This window comes from Osmerus mordax, chromosome 4 (assembly GCF_038355195.1).
Source record: "Osmerus mordax isolate fOsmMor3 chromosome 4, fOsmMor3.pri, whole genome shotgun sequence".
Taxonomy (NCBI): Eukaryota; Metazoa; Chordata; class Actinopteri; order Osmeriformes; family Osmeridae; genus Osmerus; species Osmerus mordax.
The window spans coordinates 11,881,770-11,902,650 of NC_090053.1; the positions used below are offsets into that span (position 1 = coordinate 11,881,770).

General features: G+C 43.2%; 1 protein-coding gene across 1 annotated transcript; it reads right to left on the reverse strand.

Annotated features, from left to right (window-relative positions):
* Nucleotides 1-1,299: 1,299 nt before the first annotated feature.
* On the reverse strand, nt 1,300-20,666 carry chd2 (chromodomain helicase DNA binding protein 2). Its single transcript, XM_067234089.1, has 38 exons — nt 20,187-20,666; nt 19,756-19,864; nt 16,636-16,870; nt 16,320-16,406; nt 14,284-14,345; nt 13,582-13,695; nt 12,766-12,945; nt 12,399-12,538; nt 11,993-12,218; nt 11,801-11,901; nt 11,580-11,621; nt 11,290-11,471; nt 11,023-11,147; nt 10,689-10,905; nt 10,503-10,592; nt 10,192-10,382; nt 9,896-10,084; nt 9,584-9,746; nt 9,231-9,383; nt 8,657-8,728; nt 8,375-8,524; nt 8,120-8,268; nt 7,934-8,030; nt 7,727-7,819; nt 7,444-7,617; nt 6,708-6,919; nt 6,467-6,606; nt 6,224-6,362; nt 5,978-6,128; nt 5,753-5,875; nt 5,498-5,620; nt 5,223-5,363; nt 4,849-4,962; nt 4,464-4,642; nt 4,265-4,364; nt 3,942-4,143; nt 3,591-3,840; nt 1,300-3,275 (listed from the first exon to the last, which is right to left on the reverse strand). Exons 2-38 carry the CDS (start codon nt 19,815-19,817, stop codon nt 2,984-2,986), a joined length of 5,460 nt encoding a protein of 1,819 aa, XP_067090190.1. The 5' UTR covers nt 19,818-19,864; nt 20,187-20,666; the 3' UTR covers nt 1,300-2,983.
* Between the last annotated feature and the right edge of the window lie 215 nt (nt 20,667-20,881).

Below are 20,881 nucleotides of genomic sequence, written 5' to 3' on the forward strand. Positions count from 1 at the left end.
TCTGGGAAAATATCAACAAAATGATCAAAGAAACAAAACTGATTGTAACATTGAATCTATGTTGGTAGATGTAATTTGCATTGTGAGTTTTACGTATGGTTCTACATGTGTAATGTGAGATTGTATATGTTTGTGAGCTGTTCTTCAGTTGGAATATTGTGTTTATTCGTTGTGTAGAATTTATGACTACAGTTTTGTATTTGAGAAAGGGTTTGGTGAATGTGAACTTTCTCAACAAAAAAAAAAGGAATTTGTAAAGACATGAACACCACAATATGTTACAAGTCGCAGGGATCATACCTCAGACCTAACGTTTGTCAGTACAATCTCTGTGTAGTGTTGATAACCTCCCGGTTAGGTTTACAACACTCCACTTGCTTGAGATGAAACCAAACATCTTGGATTGCATTCACGCTGATAACTAAAAAGGGAATAGAAGAAAGTATTTTGTGGTGTTCATGTGTTTGATTTTGAAGCACTTTATGTTTTCTTTTTACTCAGCTCTTACTAGGTTTGAACTTGATTGTGAATAATAGAGGTTGTAAAAGTTGTAATGTTAAAACTACGGAGGAAAAAAAAAAACATGTTCAGAATGGGAGACGCCTGAGAGATCAAACTGTGTTTGTATGTAGGAAAAAAGTGGTGCAACCCACCATCTGTTTATATTGTAAATTATTTATTGAATAAAAGATAGTGTCTTGTTGGAGTTGTTTTTCTCTTGTTCTACTTTTCTCAGCCAATCCGGAAGCATTTTTCAAATAAAAATTATTTCACTATTAGCTTTGACTGCCACCTGGTGTACCATTGAGTACATGCTTAAAATGAACTATTAATACCAAGACCACACTGTCAAAACATACGTTTGTTGCATGAAGAATGGAGACCTTGCGAAACAGCTGGATTTGCAAGACAACAACCATGTAAGACTCCATCTTTCCTGTTATTTGTTTGTGCCTAAACCAATCAGCATCCTATGAGCAACTATTGACAGCTGTGAGTGTGGTCCAAGTTAGCCTGTGATGGACAGATGGTTCATCCAATCACCTGCCAAGTATTCTTTTTTCTAAGTGCCTGTCCTTTTCCTAAATGTTTTCAAACATTACTTCCCAGATGATTGTGTAACAAGCTAGTCAGGTTATGAAGCGTGTACTCCATTAAAAAAAGATATAACTAAGATTTTACCTGTTATTTTCAATAACCTGTCTACACTAACACATTTGATCTAAAACGGTTGTGTTCGATTCAATGTACTCTTCTGGATAAAGAAACAAATTATCAAAGCAATAAGCTTTGGACAAGTTTCATAATGTAGGAAAGTTTATTACATTTATGCCTTATAAACATATTTACAGTCACATGAGTGGCTATGTCACAAATATAAATAATTCAGGCATGTTTTCAAGAACATACAATCTAGGAGCTGTAGAACAACATGGAAAAGGGTGGTGTTGGCTTGTTATTGTAACAGAGTTCGCCATTTCTCAAGAAAGGCCATTATACACAGATTCCTGTGTAATCAAGTTTGCCATTCCCCCAAAATTCTCAAAGGGATGCAGTAAAAGCCCATGACAAACTCAATCATTTTGTTCCCAACACCAGCACCCAATCCGACAAGCATCACTCAACTGTTGAAAAAAAAATCTCAATAGAAGGGAGTGCGGAATACTGCAATCATTTATGTGTGTATGTGACGACAGTGATGTCCAAAAACCCATTTACAGAAGCAATATATACACGGAAATAAGGCACAGATGGAGAAGCACACAGAAAAACAAAGAAGATCACGGACTGGAGCTAGGGCCAGTCTTTGGTTTGGCACTGGAACGAAAAGACCATTGATAGCCAATTACCAGGCATGCGTGTCCACTCCATTCTTCCTCGAACAATCTACTGATTTCTAATATTACTATCCCTGTTCATCAAAATGTATTCAACCCAAAAAGAATGTGTGAATGAGACTATCAGACATTTTAAATACTTTATAGGTGGAGCCAACCAGTAGTGCAGTGCTGAGAATAACATGAAGCTAAAGTACCATTCATACAGACATACAGATTCAAGAAAGGTGACAGAAATGGCTTTCCTCACACACCTACAAAATAAAGCTTGAATGGACATTGTTGACAAAATTATAGTGTTATAGACCTTTGCACATGAAATTCAATACCCCCAATACTGGTGATTTTCCCATTAGGTTCGTAACCTATCAGCAAATACTTTGGTCACTGTTGACTAAGTGTTAAGATTGCAATGATGTATACATTATGAGAAATACAAAATGTCCTAAAACAATTTGAATAGTACTTCACGACTAAATAGCCGTGATTACCTATTATTCCTTGATGATTTTTAAAAGAGGATGCAACACCATTTCGATACCATGGAAAAGTATATATTGAAATATCATAGTTCTAAACAACCTGGACAAGATGAAGATGAATTAACAGGTGATGGTGTGATTCACATAATCCAATTCAGAATATCTTCCAATCACACCTGTTTAAAAGTCATATAGTTAAACAAAAAGGCGTTGTTCCTTTGAGAATAATCCCATATCTATACCATTCAAAAGGCCAAATACTTGAGGCACTTTTTAAGAGTTTCAAGATCAGTCATCATTCATTTTTCAGGCATCAAAACATTTTCATAATTAACAGTCCATGGGACCAATCCTTAAGCATTACCCGGACCATCCAATACAGAACAAAAACAACCAAACAATGTCATAAAGCGTATCTTTCACATATTCGTTTCCTCACTTGTGGGGGCACAAGCATAGTATATCATCACAATCACACATTGGGGAAGGGGGGGGGGGGGGGTTTGCTGGTTTTCAGAGTTGGTGTTATCTCCCTTCCGAACAGTGAGGGCACAATCGACCCCGTCAGGCCTGTCCATCAGCAGCATGCGTTTTCGCCCCCTTCTTCGTTCTTTCCCGATACGAGCCCCTCAAGTCCAGCCCCTCCGTTTGCGGCAAGGGGCTTCACAACTTCCTGTTGTTCCAGGTCCCATCTGGCCCGTCCCCCTTCTGCTCCGCAGGCCGCTCGAGTGGCGAGTGGGAGTCCTGGGGGGACTTGTGGGCCTGTGGGGAGCGTGGGTCCAACAACGGAGGGGGTTTGTCTGGGTGTAAGGGCCGGTAGTGCTCGGTCCCCGCTGGGGCCTGGCCGGGCCTGTGCTCGGGCATCCTCCTGAATTCCTGGGCATGACCTCCTCCGCTCCCCTGGTGGTAGTTAGGACGGAACTCGTCCGAGCGTCTCCTTTTGGGGTCCGGGTGCCTGTAATGACAATCGAGATGAAAAACCTACCTTTACAGATCCAACTTTTTATTTAATTTACAATATATTTATATTATTTTAGACAGAGATAGTGGCTTTGGAGAGGACAGGAAATGTGGGAAGAGAGAGAGGGGATGACATGCAATAAAGGGCCTGGGCTGGAGTCTAACCCAGGCCACCGCGGCCTCAACCTACACAATGTGTGTAGGTGTCAAACACGACTTTTAACAAACATACCAGCTTTCGATTCACACAAATTCCATCCAGCGAAATTAACATGGATGTGATTCTAAGCGAAAACGGTGAGTAACTCGCCTATCGTAATAGGTGCGATGACCTCTGTGATCTCGGTCATTGTCATACTGGTCGTACGGCCTCTTCCGGGGGGAGCTGCTGCTACGGTAACCGCCAGAGCTGCGATAGGAGTCTCCATGGGGACGACGGTCGCCATAGTGATGGTCCTTGTATCGTGGCTGGTCATACGGGTGATGCCGATCCCCTTGCCAGGACTGGTTGCTGTTTCCAGGATAACTGTATTTACGTTCTCTCTGCCAGTCTCCTCTATCTGTAACGAACGGACCAACACATGCATGTTTTTAGAATGAAATCAGCACAGCTTAATGAGACATTTGACAAAAAAAATCAAAAAGGTTGTCTTTATCTCACCGTCATTTCCAAAGTGTCTCTTGCTGGCCTGGCTGTATGGTTCTCTGTGATGTCCGTGCGGGCCTGGCCCAGAAGAGTGAGCCATGCCTGGGTGAGACTTGGAGGACGGCTGGGTCCCCATAGATTCTCGACTGGAGCCAGAGGTCTCGGACCTGATGGGCTTCTTCCTACCCGAGGGGTCATCCTTCTTCCTCTGGTCCTTCTAGAAAGGTCCCAGGGCATGTGAAGATCAGTCAGTACGACTCTCATGTTTAAGTCTTAAACATCTAACTGCTTTATTACTGAGGTAATATGAATACTAGCAGGGACAAACAGCTACTCACGTCTTCCTCGTGTGAACGCTTCTTCAGAGCCATTTTGTAAAGTTTGTGAAGTTTCCTCGCACCAAACTCCGTAAACTTGGACACAAAGATCCAGAGGTTCCTGGAGAGGACACAAGAACACACGGTGGAGTTTCAAAACAAACATCGACCTCCCCTGAAAAATGACTAGTGCGTGTAGCTAGTTTCGTCCATGGCTTACCGACGCCAGGTTTTGACGTCCTCCGGGTCGCTGTAGGACTTGAGGCACTCGGTGATGCGGTCTCCTATCTTCAGCAGGCACGTTCCTGTGTGCTGGAGCTGCTCCTGGACAGACAGGCCCTCGTCAGGCTTATCAAGCTGCTTTAGGGCCTTCTTCACTGGCCTCATGCGCTCCTTACACTGGGGAAAAACAGTTTAACATGAAAATCTGTTCAATATCCTCCATTACCACATACATGAGTGAGGATGTCTGGGGTGACTCAAATGATGTTTTGTAGATAATATTATGGTAGCTGTTATTATGTTATTATTATATAATTTGTCTTGGACTTGTGGTCTCCATAGTGGATGTGTTTGAGCAGCAGAAGAGAGTGTAAATAACTGACTATGCTGAAGGTCTCCTGGTCCAGCTCCTCGTCCTCCTCTCCGATAGGAATGGGGTCGTTCCCAGCAGTGATGTGCACTGGCCCCTGGGGTTTCTTCCCTTTGGCTCCTTTAGCCTGAGAGGGAAAAAACACCAAAAAAACTACCTCAGAACACTGCATGCAAACACCTCGAATACAATGACGCCCTGTTCCAACCCTTGTGATCCAGAAAAAATCTAAGATTATCTTTACATTCATCTGCCACCAATGTCCAAAGACAAACACCAGAAACCAAAAACTGTTCCTCACAATTGCTCCGAAACAGGAAAGGTTAGTAAGTGTGAAATGGTATACGTGCACGACAACGATATGTGGCGCTCGCAACAGAAAAATACCTTATCTTTTTTGCCCTTGGGACGCTTTTTGTCTTTGTCCCCTTCTTTCTCTTTTTTAGAAGTTCCCTGTTTTTCTTTGTTCTCTTTGTTATCCTTCTTCTTCTGTCTCTTCTTTGATGGAGATTTCTCTGCTCCGTCATCCTTTTAGACAAGGAAATTAACAAATAAATAAGCTGGAACCAGTCGCCGACCTTTAAATACAATTGGAATCGTGTTGCTGACGGGCTCTACACCAGTGTACTAGTATGGAATTGCACCATCCCAAACAGACTGACCTTCACCTCCCCTTCCTCTGAGGGGTTGTCTGACAGACAGGGGGAAGATATGTCATTGCCCTGCTCATCTTTAGGAGCCTTGTTCTCCTTCTTCACTCTGGGCTTTCTTTTCTTCGCTTTGGTCTAGTTGTGTGTGTGTGGGAGGGGGGAGAGAGAGATTAAACAGGTAAGTTAGCTTCCTTGCAAGCTGTGATTCTCTCATCCTCCATTCTGCGAGTCAGCGGGTTCACGACAAGAGGTCGTGTTTCTACTCACCTCCTCTCCTGATTTAGACTGATCCTTAGTGTCCGCCTCCTTCTTCAGCAGCTTGAGGAGGTAGTCTGCCCTGGCCTGGAGCTGCTTCCCCTGGGGCTTCTTGTTCGGGTCATCAGGGAGGATCTAGGAAAACAAACCGGATGTTAAACAAACACCCACTTCAACTCTCACGTTCACATATCCAGTGATGCCGTGAAAATTAACCTGTCTGTTCGTGCGGTGTACCTTGTCGGCAAGTTTTATGTCAGGGTCGGTCTTGATCAGGTCCCAGTTGCCGTAGCCGTGTTCGTAGATGCCCAGCAGGAGCTGCGTGTCGTCTTGTACCTCCCAGTCCACGTCGAAATGAGCCACTTTCACTCTGCAGGTTAACTGGAACCTGTGTCGAAGAAGATGGTCAAACTTATTTTCTGCTGACATTTATGTGATTTATGTGTTGCCCTATGTTATAATCCACGCTGGTGGCCGGCTTACTTGCTCCTCTCGGCGGGATTGGCCGGTATAGCTTTGTGCAGTGGCTCAAACTCCTCCTCGTGCTGGATGATGGACTTGGCGTTGACCTGCACTCCCGAGATCTTGATGTTGATCCCTCGGCGCTTCCCAGGGCCTTTGGCTGAAGGAGCAGACACAGACGTTTCGATAAAAATAAACAAAAACGACGGGCGCACAAACCCGAAGAGGTCAACGTTCGCACCAAGGAAAGAAGCGGACACGCACCTTCGCTGGGGTTCTCTTTGAGGTGCTCCTCGTGTTCTTGCACTGCAGCCACACAGCTGCTGTGGATAAGCTCACCCAGTCTCTTCAGGTCCGCTATGGACTTGTCCACAAGCTCAGAGTCCCTGGCAACGCCCTCTAGTCTGTGAACGAAAGGCACTGTTACGGTATAAACAACGGACCAACAGGACTATCTTGCTGACCCGACTTAACAGTGTATCGGTGGTAGCAGAGCGGCGCAGACCTTTCTAGAGGAGATCCGAACTTCTTGTACGCCTTAATGAAGCGTCGGATCTCGGCGTCTGTGAAACCTTCCACGTTGTTCTTGCGGGCTCTGGGCCGGCCCCTCTTCTTGGGTTTCTTGTCGTCCTCGCTGTCGTCAGTCTCGCTCTCGGAGCCCGACGAGCGGTGTTTCAGCTTGGAGCCCACGTCGCTGTCGCTGTCGTTGGCCTGCGCCTGGGAACAAGCACACGCACGCGGTCATCAGACTACGTCTTTACTTTGAACGGAGACCCATTCCGGCCATACAGGAACACGCGAAATCTTCTGAGTTATTATGCAGGTATGAATATTCGTTCATGCGCCACAAGGGATTCGCCGGAGTCCCAGAAGCTAATGATTCGTTAAGGAGACCTCTTGGGCGGTACATTAGGCACACCTACACTACGCGCACAGTAGCACCACAAGGGGGAATTCACCCCGAGGAAGTACTCATTAAAATCCCATCAGACATCATACATGCAGATAGCAGGAGAGGATGAGAGTGCATAGCTCAGCACCCCCACCCCCAAGGGAACGTTCCAGAGAGGTACCAGCACTGAAGTGTGCGTAAGAGAGAGAGAAGCAGAGAGAGGAAGAGAGAAACAGAGAGAGCAAGAAAATGAAAATAAAGAAAGAAACAGAGAGAGCGAGAAAAAGAAAGAAAGAGTGCGCAAGAGAGAAACAGAGAGAGAGGAGGAACCTGCACGAACGTCCCTCACCCTCTTGTTGGAGCTCCTGCTGCGGGGCAGCATGTAGATGTCCTCCATCTCCCTCTGCTTCTCCTCCTCCTCCAGCCGACGCCTCTGGTCCTCGGGGATGATGTCGTCCCAGTCCTTCACGGCCCTCCCCTCTATCTCGGGGGCGCTCTCCTCCATGTTGGAGAAGTTGGCCACCTGTAGGGAGGAGAAGAGGGCAGTGTAGTCAAGTGCAGGGTCGTGGAGCTACAGGTGTTTTCAACCCGAAGGCCTCACTGGAGATTGTACGAGCAAGCTGGTAGCGTACCTTGAACTGAGAGAGGAGCTCATCTGTGGCACTCGATCCCTGGTCACTTTCTCTTGTTTCAGCCAATCGCAAGATCTCATCAATATCCATCTCCTGGGAGGGCAAAAACGTTGTGGTCAAATAATTTGCTTCTGGAAGTATATCGTTTTCAAGCGTCTTGGGTGACCCTTTTGTAAATCTATGCAAAACTCTACTTTCTAGGTATACCTGTGGTTCAGACTCCTCTCCTTCTGCCTCTTTGAAAAGATCTCCTGCTCCAAACTTCAGGATGGCAGTCAGTTCCTCTTTGTTGAATGGGTTGGAACTGTAAAGCAGGCATCAACAATAAGTGCCTGATAGACTGTTTACCAAAGGCTCTTTTCAAAAGACAGAGTATTCAGTTGGTTTACTCACTTAGAATTTCCAGAGTTGTTCTCTAGAACGGTTCGACCAGTGGTGTCCATTCTTTGGATGACAAGATGATCCAAAACCATCTTCTTCTTGGCTCGCTCAATAATGTCCTCCTCCACTGTTCCCTTGGTGACCAATCGATAGATGTTCACCTGAGAAGCAAGAGGGACATTTTCAAAATTCTAAACATGGAAAAGAATATCAAGAATCACGTGTCCCACATAGAAATTGCGAATCCAGGTTTTAGTCGTGCCCTACCTGTTTTTTCTGGCCAATCCTGTGAGCTCTGGCCTGAGCCTGCAGGTCATTCTGGGGGTTCCAGTCAGAGTCAAAGATCACCACTGTGTCCGCAGATGCCAAGTTAATCCCCAAACCTCCAGCTCTAGTAGAAAGCAGGAAACAGAAGTCCTGGAAAGTAGAGGAGAAAAAAAAATCATCACCACCAACCATATTGAATCAACAACTCCCAATAATGCACATTTTCCATGCTCAGAGCTACCGTGTACAACATCACATTCGATGAAATACTGTCTGGCATACCTCAGATCCTTCAGCATTAAAGTGGTCAAGGGCTTGTTTTCGGATTTCTCCCTTTATGGATCCGTCCAAGCGCTGGGGGAGGAGGGGGAGAGGAAGACAAAACGTTACGCCTTGGGAGAGTTTTCCAAATTCCAAGCCTACACTCTTAAGGTTTCTTGTCGCAACACTGCGTTAAACATGGTGTTGCGGAATCCATGACCTCGATTACTGTCAAAGAGCATTGCAACGGTTCACCCATGCTTAGACGCAAGTCTGTATACTAGCTGCCCCGTTTCTCTGGGTTCCTTCCAGTTCGCATCAAAAAATAACTCTCGGATAAAAATAACCAGATTTGTTACGAGTCTGCTTGGTTATGTGTGCAGCAACCTGATCCTGTAAGGTGGCACCTAAGCCAAGCTTGCCACAGCCCTGTGAGCACCCTTATTATGAACGCAGTCACTACTCACAGACAGGATATAATAAATGTCATGAGGACCTAAGAACAAGTGAAATATGGGAATGAGGCCATACAGGAGTGTTCAGAATACCGTTTAGACTCCTCTGGGCTGGGGGGGGGGGGGGGGGGGGGACTCACCTGGAATGGGTAGCGCTTCTGGGCCAGGTACTCTGCCAGAATATCCAACATGCGCACCATCTGGGAGAAGATGAGGACACGGTTCCCTCGCTCGCGGAGCCTGGTCAACAGCTTGTCCAGCAGCACCAGCTTCCCACTGCCCCTCACCAGGTTCTGCGGCACACATAGTAAGAGAGGTCGAAACAGACAACCAGCCAAACACAGGGAACCAGAGTCGATACACACAAAAAAAAACATCTTCAGGCGGTAGCCTATGCTGTCTGTTTCGCTCAAAGCTCGTCATCCGTTATCACTCGCCGCTGCCACAAGGCCTAGAGGCGTGCACCTCAAGCCGTTGAGAGAGACAGTCATACCTGCAGGTGTTCCTTCTGCGTCTCGTTCTCCCCCTCCTCTGGCTGCTTGATCAGGAAACCGTGGTTGCAGCACTTCTTTAGCTCCATGATGATGTTCAGGAACCCGGAGGAGCTGCCTCGAGTGCCTTTGGAAAGCGCTCTGTAGTTCCTGGTGAGGATCCACCTGTCAGACGCAGCGGGAGCGAGACGACAAGGAGGAAGAGAGACAGAGAGGAAGCGTGCTTTAGATAGGACACCAATCGTCAGCAGAGAAAGGCTGTCAGACGGAGAGCGAGATGGAGGGGGTGATCTGGACAGGGTTCGGGCACGTACTTGTAGAACTGTTTCTGCTGGGCTGACATGTCCACGCGGAGGATCTGCTCCACCTTGGCAGGAAGGGACTTCTCCACATCCTTCTTGACGCGCCTCAGGAGGAAGGGCTCGAGGACCTTGTGGAGACTCTGGTAGCCGTTGTCGCTCCCTTTCCCATGCTCATCGTCAAAGTCATCCCAACTTTCAAACCTGCAAACGAGAGCGGGAGAACGCATGCGGTGTCGCTGTGACTTGAGGTGGCAAGCAAACGGAGATTGGGGGGAGTTGTCGGTTGAAGGGAAACGAGAGAGCCCTACTTGTCAGGCATCAGGAAGTGCAGTAGGGACCACAGCTCTTTGAGAGAGTTCTGAAGAGGAGTGCCAGTGATGAGCAGCCTGTGGTTCGACCTGAAGTCCATGAGGGTCTTATATAACAGCGAGTCATCGTTCTTCAGTCTATGGGCTTCGTCCACACCCAGAAAGGCCCAGTTGATGTTCCCCAAAACCCCCTGCAAGATAAGTCCGTTACAGATAAGACAAACTGAAGAAAGGGCGTAACAACGTAATATTTGAGCAATCACTTACTATAAAGTTATTGAAAAAGAACCCAGAATGTTCTGATGCCTTACCTTGTCTTTCAGTAAAATTTCATACGTGGTCAAAAGTGCATTGAACTTGATTCTTTTTGTCTGGTGGTTTACCCACTCGTAGTCGCGGATCTGGTAAAGACAGAAAAATATTGAAGATGAAAATTTCAGAGCCATCTTGGGAGCTGTCACAAAAACTGCATGTTTGGAACGAGCGATGCTGCTTACTGATTTCCTACTCATAACATCCCCCAAGTAGACCACCACGTTCATGTCAGGGGCCCAGGTTTCAAACTCCCTCTGCCAGGAGGTGAGTGTTGACAAGGGCACCACCACCAGGAAAGGCCCATACAGCTGGTGCTGATGGAACAGGTAGGACAGGAAGGAGATGGTCTGGATGGTCTTTCCAAGACCCATCTCATCGGCAAGGATAACACTGTTGCACCTGAGGAACACAATAACATAATGGTCATACTGCATATGTATATGTATGTATACTATATATTGTTTTGTAATCTATAATACAGCACAGTTAAAGATTTGCTGATTCTCAGGTTGTTACCTGCACCAGGAATGGGCCAGCCAGTTGAGTCCATCTAACTGGTAATCTCTCAACACCAGGTTCTCATTTCCAATGTAAGATGGTTGCTTTTTCAGTGCAACAAATCTAGGCCGTTGTTTCAACACCTGAGATCGACAATAGAGAACAACGTTGCACCACGATTAGGACACAGCACTGCATGTTGCTCTGCGTCTTATGAAGGGCATTGGTCAGGTGGCGCTCTGTTTTCAGAGCTCTGTCAGAATTTCCTGCTGACCATGTATTCACCTTGCACTCTTTGGAAGGGATTGTTTTGCTGGAGTCCCTGTTGCTGAAGTTATCTATGCAGTGCTGGAACTTCTTCTGAACCAGAGCTCCATCTTCCCAGCTGCACTCGGCGTAGGGAAGGCCCATCCACTTACACAAGTACTCAGGTTCATCAGACGACGACGCCGTCTTGTGACTGTGCGCTATTCAGGATAGAAAAAGAGAGTGTGGAGAGTGAACATGGTTTAATGTGGGGATCATACAGTACACATAGCAGTAGTAAGCGCACTTTATGGATTAGACCAACTTACAGGGAAAATCAATGGACCCTGGCATCTTCCCTGTTTTAGTTGCTGTTCAGAAGAAAAAACAAAATTACAATTTTGCACACAAATAATTTTATACCAAATAATAAATATCAACTATAGTGATATTTATACACTGTTACAAAATTCTTATTTCCTGTTAAAACTACTTACACACTTCTGGCAATTGAAAATACGCTTTTACAAACTTTTTACAGTGTTCTTACCAATGATTCGCTCCACAATTTGGAACTGCTTATTCAAGTCTGTGGTCAGTTCCATCTGGCAGTTGTAATATTCAATATCCTCAGGAGATGCTTTTCTAAACCTAAAGAACATAACATGTGTCACTGGGTTTCAAACTGAGTACCAAAAGAATACAACAAAACGACTTATCGGCACCGGTCTCAGTTCCTCACCATGCCTTCAACTCGTCATTCTTCCTCTTGAAGTTCTCCAGTTTTTTGGAGCCCTTGACCTTCTGCTGAGTAAGAGAGTCGATGCTCTCCCAGGTGTTGTGAATGTAGGACCAGCCTTTCCATTTGATGAGGTAGTGGGTCTCACCCTCGTCTTTCTCTGGGTCAAAGTCTGCCCCAGGGTCCCCGTTGGCCTCCACAGCATACTGAGTAGTGGAAGCACCAGTGACTAACAGAAAAACAAACAGAAAATGGTCAAAACATATGCAAAAGGGAGGTGAGGGCATTTCTTATACATGCCATAAGCTCTCTGTTTAGTAGACTTGTGATCTTAGTCTCAACAAAATAAATACAACCGCTCTTTATTTCTAGGTGAGTAGTGATAAGATGCCATGTAGAGATTCAGTACCTCCTTTCTTGCCGATCCTGATGTCCATGACCTTTTCTATGGTCTCACTGTCATCATCTTGCTGCTCCTCAGCTACGTCCCCTACCATCTCTATCAGGTCATCAGAGTCCGTCTCAAAATCATTTTGGTCCTCCTTATAACTTATAACACAAAACCATGCATATGACAAGGGACAATTAGCGAGAGATGAGGGCGCCTCAGTACGAAATGTTTGAAGCAGTTTACAAAAGCAATTTGGTTCCTTGTGAAACCAAAAACCTGTGTTATTATCAATGCAAAATGTGACAGTGAGAAATAAAATGATTTCCCTCAAACAGTTAACTACAATATGGGTCTTTGAAGCACCAGCATGTGTCACACGTCACACCTGACTTTTGCTGCCACTCTGCGACGAGTTTGTCTCTTTGGGGTGTCATCTTCATCGTCGTCGTCGTCATCGTCGTCGTCGTCGTCATCGTCATCTTCCTCAACGGATGACTCCTGTTTCCTGGTTTTCCTTCCTTTTTGAAGCTGCTGCTTCTTCACGGGGGTTGATTTAGTCTGAGGCCTGTAAAATATCAAAACACAAGGACAAGCCCTTTCTATTAGGCAGGCTTCTTCATTGTGTTTTTAAATCCAAACTTAAAACACACTGATATGCACTAGTGTTTCCCACTACCTCTTGAGTTGTAATGTTACTTATTTTACTGTTATTGACTGTTTGTATTTAGTTTTTACTATGTATTTTATGGTGTCTTCTTTTTGCTTTTGTTCGGCACCTCGGTCAGCCTTGCTGTGTTAAGAGTGTGCTTTATAAATAAAATGTACTTACTTACAAGCCGGCCACCATCAGACACTTTAAAAACAACTGGAAAAGTTTCGTGCAATTGGAAATGTTTCCCATCATTTAACTGAATTTCAGTGCTTTGGTTGTGGTACTGATATTGCTGAGGATCCCCAAAGTAATCTAATACTCACTAAATTCTTCTCACTTTTTACTCAAATGTAAGAAATACTCTACATTTGGCAACGTCTCATTATGGAAACATTTCAGTATGGTTGAGAATCCTAAACAGGTTATTCGCATTCGCTCCCCGAAGCCAAAACACAGTGAAATTAAGACGACTGATCACACAATGAGAATGAAGTGAGTTGAGACAGACTAGACGAGCCATCTGATGGCCAGCCTTCGCTACACTCTTACCTTCTAGCAGGAAGACGTCTGGATCTAACTTTTTTTTCTTCTTGCTCACTGTCTGCACTGCTGGCATCCTCATCCTCCTCTTCATCATTTGAGTCATCATCTTTCCAGGTATTTCTTAACACAGAAATACCAACAGTTCACCCTCAAGGCCAATCATTGGACTAAAGTATAAATTTGGAGTCCATCTATTATGCCGAATTTGATAACAGGCTCACGAATCACACTACCAAGTGTCACCACTAAAGTTGTCCGAGCTGCCTCAGTCTAGCTGGCTGAAACTCCCACAAATTTCAATTTGGAGTACAGACACCCAAATTTGAATGAACACAATGATAGGGAGTGCATACAAACACAGCACTACACAGAACAATTAATTGTGGAACATGAGTGAACGATGGGATCTGAATGGTCAGACTGTATTACGGAAAAGCACTCAGATCCAGAGGGCACTATAATATTTTGTGAGCAAGGAACTGTGTTCAAAGTCATACAACTAAAATATCATATAAAACCTCTAATTTCAAATATATGCTGTTTTGTTTGAAGGAGTGCCAATACAGCAGAAAAGATGTCCACAGCAATGTGAAATTTTATCAAGATGGATTTAAGTGCTTGTAATACTCCCAAAGGAACGACAAAAATGAAACTGAATAACCATGCAGAAGATGTTGTCTTTCACATTGCTGCAGTCTCAATACTTACTCTTTCTTCTTCGACCGTGGTCCTTTTCGTTTGGGACTTCCACCTTCAGAATCACTGCTGCCCTAAAATGTGTATATATTTGATTAAATCTCAACTAAATGGTTATTGGAAAATAGTTTCTCTATATTGTAGGGAAATATACACCGATCAGCCATAACATTATAAGCACTGACAGGTGAAGTGAATACCCCGTATTGTCTTGCTATCATGGCACCTGTCAGTGGGTGGGATATAATAGGCATGAAAGTTAACATTTTGTACTCAAAGTTAATGGGCAAGGGAAAATGGGCAAGCGCAAGGATTTGAGCAACTTTGACAAGGGCCAAATTGTGATGGCAAGACTAGGTCAGAGAATCTCCAAAACTGCAGCTTTTGTGGGGTGTTCCCCGTCTGCAGTGGTCAATACCTATCAAAAGCAATCCAAGGAAGGAAAAGTGGTGAACTAGCAACAGGGTCATGGGCAAGACACACTGATGCGCGTGGGAAGCAAAGGCTGGCCCATGTGGTACGATCCAACAAACAAGCTATTGTAGCTCAAAATAGTTTTAAAAAGTGAAGGCTGGTTATGATAGAAAGGTGTCAGAACACCTGCATATGGGGTGTGCATGCTGACCCGTCCACTGCCGAAAGCGCCTACAATGGGCACGTGAGCATCGGAACTGTACCACAGAGCAATGGAAGGAGGTGGCCTCGTCTGATGAATCAAATTCTTTCCCCTTTTACATCACGCAATGGTTGTGCATGTGCGTCGCTTACCTGGGGAACACATGGCACCAGGATGCACTATGGGAAGAAGGCAAGCTGGTGGAGGTAGTGTGAAGCTTTGGGCTATGTTCTGCTGGGAAACCCTGGGTCCTGCCATTCATGTGGACGTTACTTTTACACACGTACCACCTACCTAAGCATTGTTGCAGACCATGTAGACCCTTTCATGGAAACGGTATTCCCTGATGGCAGTATCATCTTTCAGCAGGATAATGTGCCCAGCCACAAAGCAAATATGGTTCAGGAATGGATTGAGAAACGAGTTCAAGGTGTTGACTTGGCCTCCAAATTCCCCAGATCACAATCCAATCGAGCGTCTGTGGGATGTGCTGGACAAAGAAGTCCGATCCATGGAGGCCCCACCTCGCAACTTACAGGATTTAACCCTTGTGTTGCCTTCGGGTCACATGACCCAAAGGTTCATAACGAGCCATCGTTGTGTTTACCCAATTTTACCCAATACAAAAACAAATAAAAATAATTTTATTTTAACCTTTGCAATGTGGGGGGTCTAAGACAGCCCAACGGTTAAAAGAAAATGCTTCACTTTGTTTTTGTATGCGGTAAAGTTGTCGCAATACGACGGTGGGTCACAATGACTGATGGGTCAGAATGACCCGAAGATAACACAAGGGTTAAAGGATCTGCTGCTAATATCTAGGTGCCAGATACCGTAGCACACTTTCAGAGGTCTAGTGGAGTCCATGCCTCAACAGGTCAAGGCTATTTTGGTGGCAAAAGGGGGACCTACACAATATTAGGCAGGTGGTCAAAATGTTATGGCTGATCGGTGTACTATGACACTATATCCTGCACATTTCCATTTTCTCCATGTCTCTGGTTTACAAATGTTTTGCATCTTCTTTAACAAGAGGGTCAGGGTTAAGCAGGTAACACCCATGCATTGACTTATCCTGACATAGTAAAAGGGGATTTAAGATTCTGGAATGTATGGTGCCAAATGGTTATGAAAAACTGATTGTTATAATCGTTGCTTACACATCAAAACCACTAGATGGTGCCACTCTATAATTGATCAATGTTTGAAACTGCAGTCTTTGCTGCACCACCAGATTCTCTTAATATATGTCAGTCCAGGAACGATTATTATATATTACTGTGGCTCCAATTTTGGTACATTGTGTAGCTTGTGTTGTGAGTATGCCGATATGTAATCTTGGAAATTCTGACATGGTAAATTTGAATATCAACTCTATGATCGGTGTTAAGGCCTGTGGATTTCCATAGAAGTCCCATCATGGACCTCTTACCCCAGCTCCGATATTGAGACGGGCAGGTTCTTGTCTGCTGCGACTTGAGCGCCTGACTCCGTAGACATCGGGATGTTCTTCCCACATCTGTAATAAGAACGTAACGTCACCAAACGGAACCACACTTCATAACTACTAATATTCTATGTACACAGAAATTATGTAAAACTATCACAACACTGTTACATAACTGGCCATGTGATTTAGACTACAAGTGCCTAGATGGCCTGCAACCTATGGAAATATGATTAATTCCAGGAAAGCAGTGGCCCATATCTTAATTAACTGGATGATAAGCCAGAAGTGATTTCTTCACCTTCTTTACATCTGCTAGACTGTCCTTCTTTCTAACTGGCTTGTCCTTCACATCAGTGGAATGTTGCTGGGACTTGGACCCTGTAGATTCACTTTCGGACTCAGAGTGGCTCTCAGATTCTGAGGAGCTGTTGGAAGCAGAGTGGTGCGACGTTCTCCTCACGCTGCCACGCTCACTCTCCGAGTGACTGCCTGATTCCGACCCTGAGTGGTTGGATTCTTCTGAAGCCGAGTTGCTAGTATCAAAAAAAGGGCAGTAATTCAGACTTTCCCCTTTGATACAGCTGGATAATGTTGATTATGCATTTCAAATAAAAACAATAAAGAACAAAGCAAGGCTCTTAATTTTATATTCTGGAACATTCAATGGACAATTAAGGGAACAATTAATGTATTCCTAAAGTGTACAGATTTGTGATATTTGCTGTAAATTTGACAGCAAGATTGAATTATTCTTATGTTAATGACAACTCTTTATGACAGCCCCACATATATTGAGGGGCTACAGACAGGAAAAACATTATTATGAGGGGTAAAGACTCAACCAAAGAGAATCAACAGACTGAATAACAAAAACATGAAGGATTGTGTCATTGTAGTTTAGGAATAATTCGCCCCATTGAATGTGAGAAAAGAATTGGCAGTCGAGTAGTTGACTGATACGATCTGGCTGTGAACAAATACAGTACCCATAACAGACACTGGAGGGTGCACACCACCTGGCGTTTCAAAATAGATCCCACAAGGGACTGCCATATTGGTTAAAATTGACACACACTACTTCCTATAGCATCTCATTAGCTATTTAAGCAATTTCAATGCATCTGTCATAATAGGTGTATCTTTTAATTACGTTGTTTACACTCTCTAGCATAAATAAGACGAGTGAATCTTTTAAAGGAGACTACGGATAATTTGAAATTAAACAACAATAGTTGTACATGATACAAGCCTAAATATTATTTAACAGTGATATCAGCACCAGTTTGAAACCAAAATAAATACATGTGTTTGCCATCTAGGTTATACAGTCAGACTGTGCCTGTCGGAGATTGAGAATTCAGCTCCTGCTGACCAAGCATGAAACCTTCCTGAGTGAGGTCACAAATGGGAGGGACAAAAACCTAAACTCAATTACTATAGGCTTGTGGGTTGCTAGGTGGAACGTTAGCCTATCCCAGCTCAAAGTACAAGCTTCCGACCTTTGAACCAACTTCCTGTTCCATCTTCCTGTAGTTCTGAGCACTTTCTAGCAGAAGTCATACTAGCTATGCAGCACAATGCAAGGGCCATTTTGTGTTTTTGTAAGTGACTTTCAGTACAATATGTAAAATAGTAGCCTACATTGTTGAACCACTGCCTCTCATACTATTCAACTACTATGTGACTCTAAAGTGATCACAATCAAAAGACAAACAGTGATAGAGGACCTAATTTAGTGGTGCAGGACTTTCAGAATTGTGATAGGTTACTAAAATGGCTGCCATCTGCCCAGTCAAAGCACCCAGTCACAGCACCAATTCAGCACAAATGACCTTTCAACATGCACTACATATGGAAATCAAGACTGAGGGCAGAGTGAAAATGTGACAATGCTGGTATGGGTTTTGTGGCTTGTAACTCTGTAATCAGCTGCCGTGAACAGTTAGGAACAAAATTGTAGACTTGAATGCCTAAATTGTCATTTTACACATTAACCATTTGCACTTACCATTTTTCAATTTACAGTCTGTTGATAATTGTCTGACTGTGCTGAAGAACAATGGCTCTTGGGTCACAATGTATTGTACTTTCTCTTAATGTGGCACCCAAATAATCTGATCACATGAGTATGAGGTCATAATAATTATTTAATCTTTATTGATAAAAAATACATTTGTTATTTCTGTTTTCACATTGAAAAAGTAGTTAATACTCTAAATTTTAAGTAAAAACTTATATATATATATATGCCAGCCACTGCCAGGCACTTGTTGGCATGCTATGAAAACTGATAAAATATTGCCCCATCACAATTCACACTATGTGAGATAGTGGGGAAAGGAGAATCAAAAGATTGTGAGACAATGTTTTAAAACTCCATAGTAACAATTGCTGACTTAACCCCAAACAAAGTATATTTAACTGAAAGGAGTAGGCAAGACATGTTTTATAAGTAGCCTAATGAGGCAAATATGCTGTCTATATCAACATACACAATGTTACTGTTAAACGTTGACAGTTTGCCACTTTCCCTCTTGGAAAGTAAATCCCAATGTAATTTGGTTTTTTTTAATGAATGATGTCATTTCAGTCTCCAAGCAAAAAAGTCAATGTAATGGTAGTAAATATATATAGCCTAGTTATAATTAAACCTACAGGTTTTGAACAGATTAAAAGTCTCAAAACACATTGTGAAATACTTCACCCCCTATCCTAATCAAAGAAAATTCTACCTAGGTAACAAATCAGGAAATTTGACTTACATAGTTAATATGAATAAGGATTGGAGGTTATGTCACCAAAATGCATCTGTAAACCTTTCTTCACTCTAAATTGAGGTATAAATGCCTTTTCCTAACTGTCATTAGAATTGAATAATGTTTTACAAATGAAAATCTTTATCTTAACAGTTAAATAAGGATGAATTATGAAGCATGTTTAAAGCCCATGTATCAATTGGAAATGCCCTCATAACACATTGATAATCAATAGTATTTTTTTTGTATGACACCACATGTTTCTGATGATGAATGAAAATGAAAGTGGTATATCAAATGTTCCACAATAAAGTCAACATACTATGGTAAAATGGTGCAATGCAGCTGACTAATAAGACAAGGTCATATAGTACATTGTAGCAAAAAAACAAAACAATTGTAATTGTGCATTTGAACAAGGCAGGCCATGAAGATCAACTCTTGTCATAACGATTGACAATGTGCATTACATGGGCCTGAGAGATCAGTGTTAACTGTCAGAAATGCAGGGAAAATAAGGGTGTGGCTATTAAACACAACCAAGGTCATTGATATGAAACTGGTAAAAATAATGTCATGTGTGTGTCCACAGGTGATCAACCAAGCTTGAAAATGTAAACAATCAAAACAATGTCAAAAAGGTTAAATATATATAATCATACCTTGATGCATTGCTTTTAGTCGAACCTTCATCCTCTTGCTTTTTATTCTTGTTCTTCATCATTATTTATCTTGAAACTTTGAATAGTTGACCTTATGTCCTGGTATTTACTGTAAAAAGTTAGAACAGGGATGAAGTCCCAAAAGCTTGTTTCTTTTCAGAGTGTAGTAAAAGCATTGACGTTGCGACATAGGGATTGGTAGATGCATTGTCTCCAAAGTATTATTTGATACTTTTCAAATAAAAATAATGATAAACAAATGGCATGTCATGATTTGATTCGGTTAAAATCCAGTGATCCAGTGTTTCAATGATACCCACGTAACAAGCCACATGCATTAATTCTAACTGCGTCATCAGACAAAGAACTATGAAAACGTGATATAAAATTATAAATCACTCGAAAAGAGCAGTAGTAAAATGTAAACATACCTATTCCATGTACAGTAAGGTATGATGCGATATTAGATTCACCTCCGCTATATTACTTATGTAATAATTGTGAAAACATATCAAAATAAGGTTGAGCAAAAACGAAAAACTACTTTAAACAAATAGGAAAAAATATGTATTTGTTTTTTTAAAAGACAGTTAATTCTACTACAGTGCGAGAGAGACGGTCAGGCTTGGGCTCCTCACGGAGCACACTATAAATGGAGGCGCGCCATGGCTGCCAACCCAGGGTAGAGAAAACAACGACTCGAGCATACGCTGAGCAAAGACGTCCTTACACGACACAATAAAGCACTAAATGGCGTAGAAATATGCTCTAACTGATATAACATGAATCGTTAACCTTTTTCGAATATTAATGTCGAAATAGCCCCCCTCCTGAGGGATTTCAGTAAAGAGAAAAAGCTTGACAAAAGCCCAATGAACAGCTCCACTTCCCAAGGCTCATCCGCCATCTAGAGCTCCTTCCTAGCTCTGAAAAGCTTTGCCTTTGATTGACGTTATTTCCATTTACCCCACACTCAGGTGATGCTGCATAGTCCCTCCCCCATATATTTTGTATTAAAAAGGCTCTCTTAAATCATGATGAATTAAAATGTATTTGTTTACTTTTTAGCTAATGAACATGACTGTACATGAAGTTATATCCACTCATGTTAAAAAGTCTTAGAATT